This window comes from Procambarus clarkii, chromosome 34, assembly GCF_040958095.1.
Source record: "Procambarus clarkii isolate CNS0578487 chromosome 34, FALCON_Pclarkii_2.0, whole genome shotgun sequence".
In the NCBI taxonomy this organism is placed as follows: domain Eukaryota; kingdom Metazoa; phylum Arthropoda; class Malacostraca; order Decapoda; family Cambaridae; genus Procambarus; species Procambarus clarkii.
Window position 1 is genome coordinate 2,995,899 of NC_091183.1, and position 12,545 is coordinate 3,008,443.

Consider the following 12,545-nt stretch of genomic DNA (forward strand, 5'->3'; position numbering starts at 1 on the left):
GGTTTGGTATTAATTTCATCAAAGGAAACATGTTGACATGTCACCCCATCGTCCTGTTCTTATAATAACTATGAGGACCATAGTATATATACCGACGTACAACGAAATTAGAGAGTAAAACTCTGAACTACTGAGTTGAACAAGCCGGAAAACAATTTTGTATTTGTGTTGCTTAGACAAACTAACCTAACCTAACTTAACCTTCCAAGGCCTAATACACGATATCTGAGACCAAATATAGTAAATGTTATACTAGGCCTAGGAATATTTAAGTTTGTTTTTAGGTTCATTTATTTTAAAAGAATTCCTTACTAGTCAGTATACTACTATCTTAAAGGTAAGTACATACGACTTCGTGACTATTGACGACCATCACAATACTTGCAATAGGAACAACCATCTAAACAGGAGGATGGGTTGCAGCAGTGTATCAGCAGGCGATCCAGCCTACCAATATATGTGGCCAGTCAAGGCGTGTTTACTTCTGGGAAGCAAAGACCATGTATGGCTTCCTGCGTGGCTATAATGATGAACGTATTGACTAGGGGCCAGATTCACGAAAGCACTTACGAACGTGTACATCTTTCCTCAATCTTTGACGGCTTTGGTTACATTTATTAAACAGTTTACAAGCATGAAAACTTGCCAATCAACTGTTGTTATTGTTATAAACAGCCTCCTGGTGCTTCCGAGCTCATTAACTGTTTAATAATTGTAAACAAAGCCACTAAAGTTTGAGAAAAAATGTACAGGTTCGTAAGTGTTTTCGTGAATCTGGCCCTAGGGCACATATTTGTCTCTGGCTCATGAATTTTTTGTTAACAGAGCAATGATTTGACTAATTTAGACTCCTATTACAATAATTCCTACCCAGACTTACGACTCCCATCACTTTAATCCATACCCAGACTTACGACTTCCATCACATTAATCCATACCCAGACTTACGACACCCATCACATTAATCCATACCCAGACTTACGACTTCCATCACATTAATCCATACCCAGACTTACGACTCCCATCACATTAATCCATACCCAGACTTACGACTCCCATCACATTAATCCATACCCAGACTTATGACTCCCATCACATTAATCCATACCCAGACTTACGACTCCCATCACATTAATCCATACCCAGACTTATGACTCCCATCACATTAATCCATACCCAGACTTACGACTCCCATCACATTAATCCATACCCAGACTTATGACTCCCATCACATTAATCCATACCCAGACTTATGACTCCCATCACATTAATCCATACCCAGACTTACGACTCCCATCACATTAATCCATACCCAGACTTACGACACCCATCACATTAATCCATACCCAGACTTACGACTCCCATCACATTAATCCATACCCAGACTTACGACTCCCATCACATTAATCCATACCCAGACTTATGACTCATCACATTAATCCATACCCAGACTTACGACTCCCATCACATTAATCCATACCCAGACTTATGACTCATCACATTAATCCATACCCAGACTTACAACTCCAATTACATTAATCCATACCCAGACTTATGACTCATCACATTAATCCATACCCAGACTTACAACTCCAATTACATTAATCCATACCCACTTATGACACCCATCACAATAATCCATACCCAGACTATCATCACATATATCCCAACCCAGACTCCCATCACAAATCCCAACCCAGACTCCCTTCACATAAATCCCAACCAAGACTCCAATCACAAATACTTATCTAGCCTTCAATTACATAAATCCATACAATACAGTACTACCATCACACAAACCCATACCAGCCTCCCATCACAAAAATCCCTAACTAGACTTCAGAAGATGGAGAAACGACGACGTTTCGGTCCGTTCTGGACCATTATCAAGTTGCATAATTTGATAATGGTCCAGGGCGGACGTACGACTTGCTAACCCTTGGACCATTAATGGTCCAGGATGGAGTGAAACGTAGTATTCTCCATGTTCTGGTGTTTGGGTTTGTCTTCATAGCTTCAGCCACGTGATTGTGCCTCATCGTCTTCAATCCTTGCCCAGATTTCCATCACATAAATCAATATCAATAATCCAATCATATAAATCAATACGCTGACTCGCATCATATAAATGAATAATCAGAATCCCATCATAGAAATGAAACCCAAACTCCCATCAAGTAAATCACCACCCAGTTTCCTATCATATATCAGTACCAAGAATCCCGTCATAAATATCAACACCCAGACCCCCATCGCATATATATCAACATCCAGACCCCCATCATATATATATCAACACCCAGACTCCCATCATATATATATCAACACCCAGACTCCCATCATATATATATCAACACCCAGACCCCCATCACATATATATCAACATCCAGACCCCCATCATATATATATCAACACCCAGACTCCCATCATATATATATCAACACCCAGACTCCCATCATATATATATCAACACCCAGACTCCCATCACATATATATCAACATCCAGACCCCCATCATATTTATATCAACACCCAGACTCCCATCACATATATATCAACACCCAGACCCCCATCATATTTATATCAACACCCAGACTCCCATCATATTTATATCAACATCCAGACTCCCATCATATTTATATCAACACCCAGACTCCCATCATATATATATCAACACCCAGACTCCCATCATATTTATATCAACATCCAGACCCCCATCATATTTATATCAACACTCAGACTCCCATCATATATATATCAACACCCAGACCCCCATCATATTTATATCAACACCCAGACCCCCATCATATTTATATCAACACCCAGACTCCCATCACATATATATCAACACCCAGACCCCCATCATATTTATATCAACACCCAGACTCCCATCATATTTATATCAACATCCAGACTCCCATCATATTTATATCAACACCCAGACTCCCATCATATATATATCAACACCCAGACTCCCATCATATTTATATCAACATCCAGACCCCCATCATATTTATATCAACACTCAGACTCCCATCATATATATATCAACACCCAGACCCCCATCATATTTATATCAACACCCAGACTCCCATCATATTTATATCAACATCCAGACCCCCATCACATATATATCAACACCCAGACTCCAATCACATATATATCAACACCCAGACCCCCATCATATTTATATCAACATCCAGACTCCCATCACATATATATCAACACCCAGACTCCCATCATATATATATCAACACCCAGACTCCCATCATATATATATCAACACCCAGACTCCCATCATATATATATCAACACCCAGACTCCCATCACATATATATCAACACCCAGACTCCCATCATATATATATCAACACCCAGACCCCCATCATATATATATCAACACCCAGACTCCCATCATATATATATATCAACACCCAGACTCAAATTATGTAAATCAATAACAAAACTCATATAATACAAATAAATATGTAGTGTTACAAAGATGAATATGTAAGAAGACTTACAGTGATGGAAACTGTGTGTAGAGTGCTACAATGAAGACTGTACGTTGAGTTACAACAATGACGATTGTGAGTATTTAGACTTGAAATGATGAAGATTTTGTAGCGAGATTTCAAATAATAAAGATCATGCAGTGAGATTGGTGCAAGGATGAATACTGTGTAGTTACTTACATTGAAGATTGTGTAGTATGACTTACAATGATGAAAATTGAGTGTAGTGAGATTTCCAGTGATGAAGATTGTGTAACGATTTTTATATTGATGAAAACTGTAACGTGGCTTACAACGGTACTGTGTAACGTGACTTACAACGTTACTGTGTAACGTGACTTACAATGATGCACATTGAGTAGTTATATTGAAGATCTGGTGAGTCCTTCAATGATGAAAATTGTGACGTGGGTTGCAATAATGAAGTGGGATTCACAACGACTAAAACTTAGTGAAACTTAAACTGATTAAGATTGTAAAGTGAGACTTACAATGATGAAGACTGTAAAGTGAGACTTACAATGATGAAGATTGTAAAGTGAGACTTACAATGATGAAGATTGTAAAGTGAGACTTACAATGATAAAGATTGTGTAGTGAGACTTACAATTTAGAGTGTGTAGTTAAACTTACAATGAAGATTGTGTAGTGAGACTTACAGTGATGATTGTAAAGTGACTTACAAATAGATTGCGCAGATTTAATGATGAAGAATGTGCAGAAATATATAATGAAGAATGTGCAAATTTATAATGAAGAATGTGCAGAAATAGATAATGAATGTGCAAATTTATATTGAAGAATGTGCAGTTATAATGAAGATAACTGCACAACTGTGCTCCCGAAGCCCCTGCTTTACCTTGAACCTCTAAAGTCTACACAACTATGCTCCCCAATTACCTGCTTTATCTTCTCCCTCTATAAAAGTGCTCCCAAAGCACCAGCTTTATCTTCTCCCTTTACACAACTGAGCTCCTCCAAGCACGTGCTTTAACTTGTCCCACTAGTCTACACAACTGTGCTGCCCAAGCACCCGTTTTATGTTTTCTCTCTACACAACTGTGCTGCCCAAGCACCTGCTTTATGTTCTCTCTCTACACAACTGTGCTCCTCAAGCACCTGCTTTATGTTCTCTCTCTACACAACTGTGCTCCCCAAACACCTGCTTTATCTCGTCCCTCTACACAATTGTGTTCCTCAAGCATCTACTTTATTTTGTCCCTCTACACAACTGTGCACATTAAACACCTGCTTTATCTCGTCCCTCTACACAACTGTGCTCCCCAAGCACCTGCTTTATTTATCTCGTCCCTCTACTCAACTGTGCTCCACAAGCACCTCCTTTATCTTCTCCCACCTTCACAACTGTGTTTCCCAAGCTTCAGCTTTATATTGCCTCATTACATAATTGTTCACAAAGCATATGCTTTACCTTGTCTCTACTGCTCCCAAACACCAGCTATATCTTGTCTTTACTGTTCCACAAGCACCTGCTTTACCTTGGATTTACTGCTCCACAATTACCAGCTTTACCTTGTCTTTACTGCTCCACAAGCACCAGCTTTACCTTGTCTTTACTGCTTCACAAGCACCTGCTTTACCTTGGATTTACTGCTCCACAATTACCAGCTTTACCTTGTCTTTACTGCTCCACAAGCACCAGCTTTACCTTGTCTTTACTGCTTCACAAGCACCAGCTTTACCTTGTCTTTACTGCTCCACACGCAGCAGCTTTACCATGTCTAAACTGCTCCACAAGCACCATCTTTACCTTGTCTCTTGTCTTTACTGCTCCACAAGCACCGTCTTTACTGCTAAAGAAGCACCAGCTTTACCCTGACTTTACTGCTCCACAAGCACCAGCTTTACCTTGTCTTTACTGCTCCACAAGCACCAGCTTTACCTTGCCTTTACTGCTTCACAAGCACCAGCTTTACCTTGTCTTTACTGCTCCACAAGCACCAGCTTTAACTTGTCCTTACTGCTCCACAAGCCGCAGCTTTACCATGTCTAAACTGCTCCACAAGCACCAGCTTTACCTTGTCTCTTGTCTTTACTGCTCCACAAGCACCGACTTTACTGCTAAGGAAGCACCAGCTTTACCTTGACTTTACTGCCCCACAAGCACCAGCTTTACCTTGACTTTACTGCCCCACCAGCACCAGCTTTACCTTGACTTTACTGTCCACAAGCACCAGCTTTACCTTGACTTTACTGCCCCACAAGCACCAGCTTTACCTTGACTTTACTGCCCCACAAGAACCAGCTTTACCTTGACTTTACTGTCCCACAAGCACCAGGTTTACCCTGACTTTTCTGCTTCATAAGCACTAGCTTTACCTTAACTTTACTGCCCCACAAGCACCAGCTTTACCCTGATTTACTGCTCCACAAGCACCAGCTTTACCCTGACTTTACTGCCCCACAAGCACCAGCTTTACCTTGACTTTACTGCCCCACAAGCACCAGCTTTACCCTGACTTTACTGCGCCACAAGCACCAGCTTTACCCTGACTTTACTGCCCTACAAGCACCAGCTTTACCCGGACTTTACTGCCCCACAAGCACCAGCTTTACCCTGACTTTACTGCCCCACAAGCAACAGTTTTACCCTGACTTTCCCGCTCCACAAGCACCAGCTTTACCTTAACTTTACTGCCCCACAAGCACCAGTTTTACCCTGACTTTACTGCCCCACAAGCACCAGCTTTACCTTAACTTTACTGCCCCACAAGCACCAGTTTTACCCTGACTTTACTGCCCCACAAGCACCAGCTTTACCTTAATTTTACTGCCCCACAAGCACCAGATTTACCTTGACTTTACTGCCCCACAAGCACCAGCTTTACCTTGACATTACTAATAAACAAGCACCAGCTTTACCTTGACTTTACTGCCCCACAAGCACCAGCTCTACCTTGACTTTACTGCCCCACAAGAACCAGCTTTACCTTGACTTTACTGCCCCACAAGCACCAGCTTTACCCTGACTTTACTGCTTCATAAGCACCAGCTTTACCTTACCTTTACTGCCCCACAAGCACCAGTTTTACCCTGACTTTACTGCCCCACAAGCACCAGCTTTACCTTAACTTTACTGCCCCACAAGCACCAGTTTTACCCTGACTTTACTGCCCCACAAGCACCAGCTTTACCTTGACTTTACTGCCGCACAAGCACCAGCATTACCCTGACTTTACTGCCCCACAAGCACCAGCTTTACCTTGACTTTACTGCTCCACAAGCACCAGCTTTACCTTGACTTTACTGCCCCTCAAGCACCAGCTTTACCTTGACTTTACTGCCCCACAAGAACCAGCTTTACCTTGACTTTACTGCCCCACAAGCACCAGCTTTACCCTGACTTTACTGCTTCATAAGCACCAGCTTTACCTTAACTTTATTGCCCCACAAGCACCAGTTTTACCCTGACTTTACTGCTTCATAAGCACCAGCTTTACCTTAACTTTACTGCTCCACAAGCGCCAGCTTTACCCCTGACTTTACTGCCCCACAAGCACCAGCTTTACCTTGACGTTACTGCCCCACAAGCACCAGCTTTACCCTGACTTTACTGTGCCACAAGCACCAGCTTTACCCTGACTTTACTGCGCCACAAGCACCAGCTTTACCCTGACTTTACTGCCCCACAAGCACCAGCTTTACCTTGACGTTACTGCCCCACAAGCACCAGCTTTACCCTGACTTTACTGCCCCACAAGGACCAGCTTTACCCTGACTTTACTGCCCCACAAGCACCAGCTTTACCTTGACTTTACAGCCCCACAAGCACCAGCTTTACCCAGACTTTACTGCCCCACAAGCACCAGCTTTACCCAGACTTTACAGCCCCACAAGCACCAGCCTTACCCTGACTTTACTGCCCCACAAGCACCAGCTTTACCTTGACTTTACTGCCGCACAAGCACCAGCTTTACCCTGACTTTACTGCGCCACAAGCACCAGCTTTACTTTGACTTTACTGCGCCACAAGCACCTGCTTTACCTTAACTTTACTACCCCACAAGCACCAGCTTTACCTTGACTTTACTGCGCCACAAGCACCAGCTTTACATTGACTTTACTGCGCCACAAGCACCAGCTTTACTGCGCCACAAGCACCAGCTTTACCTTAACTTTTCTGCCCCACAAGCACCAGCTTTACCTTAACTTTACTGCGCCACAAGCACCAGCTTTACCTTAACTTTACTGCGCCACAAGCACCAGCTTTACCTTGACTTTACTGCCCCACAAGCACCAGCTTTACCCTGACTTTACTGCCCCACAAGCGCCAGCTTTACCTTGACTTTACTGCGCCACAAGCACCAACTTTACCCTGACTTTACTGCCCCACAAGCACCAGCTTTACCCTGACTTTACTCCCCCACAAGCACCAGCTTTACCTTGACTTTACTGCCCCACAAGCACCAGCTTTACCCTGACTTTACTGCTCCACACGCACCAGCTTTACCCTGACTTTACTGCCCCACAAGCACCAGCTTTACCCTGACTTTACTGCCCCACAAGCATCAGCTTTACCCTGACTACTGCTCCACAAGCACCAGCTTTACCCTGACTTTACTGCCCCACAAGCACCAGCTTTACCTTGACTTTACTGCTCCACAAGCACCAGCTTTACCTTGACTTTACTGCCCCTCAAGCACCAGCTTTACCTTGACTTTACTGCCCCACAAGAACCAGCTTTACCTTGACTTTACTGCCCCACAAGCACCAGCTTTACCCTGACTTTACTGCTTCATAAGCACCAGCTTTACCTTAACTTTATTGCCCCACAAGCACCAGCTTTACCCTGACTTTACTGCTTCATAAGCACCAGCTTTACCTTAACTTTACTGCTCCACAAGCGCCAGCTTTACCCCTGACTTTACTGCCCCCACAAGCACCAGCTTTACCTTGACGTTACTGCCCCACAAGCACCAGCTTTACCCTGACTTTACTGCGCCACAAGCACCAGCTTTACCCTGACTTTACTGCGCCACAAGCACCAGCTTTACCCTGACTTTACTGCCCCACAAGCACCAGCTTTACCTTGACGTTACTGCCCCACAAGCACCAGCTTTACCCTGACTTTACTGCGCCACAAGCACCAGCTTTACCCTGACTTTACTGCGCCACAAGCACCAGCTTTACCCTGACTTTACTGCCCCACAAGCACCAGCTTTACTGCCCAACAAGCACCAGCTTTACCCTACTTTACTGCCCCACAAGCACCAGTTTGACCCTGACTTTACTGTCCCACAAGCACCAGCTTTACCTTGACTTTACTGCCCCACAAGCACCAGCTTTACCCAGACTTTACTGCCCCACAAGCACCAGCTTTACCCAGACTTTACTGCCCCACAAGCACCAGCTTTACCCAGACTTTACTGCCCCACAAGCACCAGCTTTACCCTGACTTTACTGCCCCACAAGGACCAGCTTTACCCTGACTTTGCTGTCCCACAAGCACCAGCTTTACCTTGACTTTACAGCCCCACAAGCACCAGCTTTACCCAGACTTTACTGCCCCACAAGCACCAGCTTTACCCAGACTTTACTGCCCCACAAGCACCAGCCTTACCCTGACTTTACTGCCCCACAAGCACCAGCTTTACCTTGACTTTACTGCCGCACAAGCACCAGCTTTACCCTGACTTTACTGCGCCACAAGCACCAGCTTTACTTTGACTTTACTGCGCCACAAGCACCTGCTTTACCTTAACTTTACTGCCCCACAAGCACCAGCTTTACCTTGACTTTACTGTGCCACAAGCACCAGCTTTACATTGACTTTACTGCGCCACAAGCACCAGCGTTACTGCGCCACAAGCACCAGCTTTACCTTAACTTTTCTGCCCCACAAGCACCAGCTTTACCTTAACTTTACTGCGCCACAAGCACCAGCTTTACCTTAACTTTACTGCGCCACAAGCACCAGCTTTACCTTGACTTTACTGCCCCACAAGCACCAGCTTTACCCTGACTTTACTGCCCCACAAGCGCCAGCTTTACCTCGACTTTACTGCGCCACAAGCACCAGCTTTACTTTGACTTTACTGCCCTACAAGCACCAGCTTTACCTTGACTTTACTGCCCCACAAGCACCAGCTTTACCCTGACTTTACTGCTCCACACGCACCAGCTTTACCCTGACTTTACTGCCCCACAAGCACCAGCTTTGCCCTGACTTTACTGCCCCACAAGCATCAGCTTTACCCTGACTACTGCTCCACAAGCACCAGCTTTACCCTGACTTTACTGCCCCACAAGCACCAGCTTTACCTTAACTTTACTGCCCCACAAGCACCAGCTTTACCTTAACTTTACTGCCCCACAAGCACCAGCTTTACCTTAACTTTACTGCCCCACAAGCACCAGCTTTACCCTGACTTTACTGCGCCACAAGCACCAGCTTTACCTTAACTTTACTGCCCCACAAGCACCAGCTTTACCTTAACTTTACTGCCCCACAAGCACCAGCTTTACCTTAACTTTACTGCGCCACAAGCACCAGCTTTACCCTGACTTTACTGCGCCACAAGCACCAGCTTTACCTTAACTTTACTGCCCCACAAGCACCAGCTTTACCTTAACTTTACTGCCCCACAAGCACCAGCTTTACCCTGACTTTACTGCGCCACAAGCACCAGCTTTACCCTGACTTTACTGCCCCACAAGCACCAGCTTTACCTTAACTTTACTGCCCCACAAGCACCAGCTTTACCGACTTTACTGCGCCACAAGCCCCAGCTTTACCTTGACTTTACTGCCCCACAAGCACCAGCTTTACCTTGACTTTACTGCTCCACAAGCACCAGCTTTACCCTGACTTTACTGCGCCACAAGCACCAGCTTTACCTTAACTTTACTGCCCCACAAGCACCAGCTTTACCTTAACTTTACTGCCCCACAAGCACCAGCTTTACCCTGACTTTACTGCCCCACAAGCACCAGCTTTACCCTGACTTTACTGCCCCACAAGCACCAGCTTTACCCTGACTTTACTTCCCCACAAGCACCAGCTTTACCCTGACTTTACTGCGCCACAAGCACCAGCTTTACCCTGACTTTACTGCCCCACAAGCACCAGCTTTACCTTGACTTTACTGCCCCACAAGCACCAGCTTTACCCTGACTTTACTGCCCCGCAAGCACCAACTTTACCCTGACTTTACTGTCCCACAAGCACCAGCTGTACCCTGACTTTACTGTCCCACAAGCACCAGCTTTACCTTCACTTTACTGCCCCACAAGCACCAGCTATACCTTGACTTTACTGCCCCACAAGCACCAGCTTTACCCTGACTTTACTGCCCCACAAGCACCAGCTTTACCCTGACTTTACTGCGCCACAAGCACCAGCTTTACCCTGACTTTACTGCGCCACAAGCACCAGCTTCACCCTGACTTTACTGCCCCACAAGCACCTCTTTACCCTGACTTTACTGCCCCACAAGCACCAGCTTTACCCTGACTTTACTGCCCCACAAGCACCAGCTTTACCCTAGACAATAAGACGTGTGGGAGAACATCTTCAATATTCTCAAGGACTCTTAATAATCTTAGTGAGGAGGGAGAAGATGGCGCTAATTACCTCATCCAAAACATTAGTGCGTAGCGACGAGGAAGAGCTGCCGGCGCCCATTGTGAGGTGTGAGGAGGGTGAGTAGGAGCAGCAGGTGAAGGAGGAGGAGCGGCGGCGTCCGTCCTCGTCCGTCGTCGTCCAGCAACTGACGCCGCCGCGCTCCGCCCACTCTTGCCACACGCGCCTCCACACAATTACCAACTTCACCTCTCAAACAATATGCAATACTCCTTCACAACTTATAAATAAACTTTACACCATCTTCCTACAACACCTACGAATATGTCTCATGAAAAACTGAACAGTTTTTGTGGCAATATTTCCGGACATGTCCAAGTTTGGGAGCAAATTAGGGCGCCAAAAGGCAGGACGCTGAGGTGGCAACACTGCTCCCAACCGTCCAGAAATATTGTTATATTCAAATTTTCTCAACTGTTTAACATCCAATAATTTCCAGAGATTTTTGGCTCTTTATCTCTCAAGTGTTTACAGTTTTAACACTTTATTATTCTCGTAGTTCTTGTTGGCCTCTACTGAAGAAATAGGAGTCATGAGGCTTCAGTATTTACACTTGAAGATGTGAGTCCCTCAGCGGCAGCCATTGTGGTCAGGCTCCACTGTGTAGAGTTACACTTGAAGATGTGAGGCCCTCAACGGCAGCCATTGTGGTCAGGCTCCACTGTGTAGAGTTACACTTGAAGATGTGAGGCCCTCAACGGCCGCCATTGTGGCCAGGCTCCACTGTGTAGAGTTACACTTGAAGATGTGAGGCCCTCAACGGCAGCCATTGTGTCAGGCTCCACTGTGTAGAGTTACACTTGAAGATGTGAGGCCCTCAACGGCAGCCATTGTGGCCAGGCTCCACTGTGTAGAGTTACACTTGAAGATGTGAGGCCCTCAACGGCAGCCATTGTGGCCAGGCTCCACTGTGTAGAGTTACACTTGAAGATGTGAGGCCCTCAACGGCAGCCATTGTGGTCAGGCTCCACTGTGTAGAGTTACACTTGAAGATGTGAGGCCCTCAACGGCAGCCATTGTGGTCAGGCTCCACTGTGTAGAGTTACACTTGAAGATGTGAGGCCCTCAACGGCAGCCATTGTGGTCAGGCTCCACTGTGTAGAGTTACACTTGAAGATGTGAGTCCCTCAACGGCAGTCATTGTGGTCAGGCTCCACTGTGTAGAGTTTTATAAACTCTACACTGTGTAAATTCTACTAACTGTAGCACTAATATAAATTAATATTTCCTATCTGCGCGACATTTACCAAATTCTCCCCCACATGGAGGGCTGTATTGCGTCTGATAATATGCAGCAAGACATAATTATTGTCAACATGCCAGAGAATTTAATAATATTCTCAACCTTTGTCAGTATTCTTTACAAGAATTAACACCTGATAATATAGCAACTAGTGATTCAATAACAACGAGTTATCAACTAAAATAT

At 45.0% G+C, this 12,545-nt stretch overlaps 1 protein-coding gene across 1 annotated transcript in view; it reads right to left on the reverse strand.

Annotated features, from left to right (window-relative positions):
- The window catches only part of LOC123762207 (uncharacterized), a 96,200-nt gene extending 84,931 nt beyond the window's left edge, over nucleotides 1–11,269 (reverse strand). Inside the window, exon 1 of the mRNA XM_045748586.2 lies at nucleotides 11,108–11,269. Coding sequence (XP_045604542.1) covers nucleotides 11,108–11,158 — 51 coding nt within the window. The 5' untranslated portion in view covers nucleotides 11,159–11,269. The remainder of the gene's footprint in view (nucleotides 1–11,107) is intronic.
- Between the last annotated feature and the right edge of the window lie 1,276 nt (nucleotides 11,270–12,545).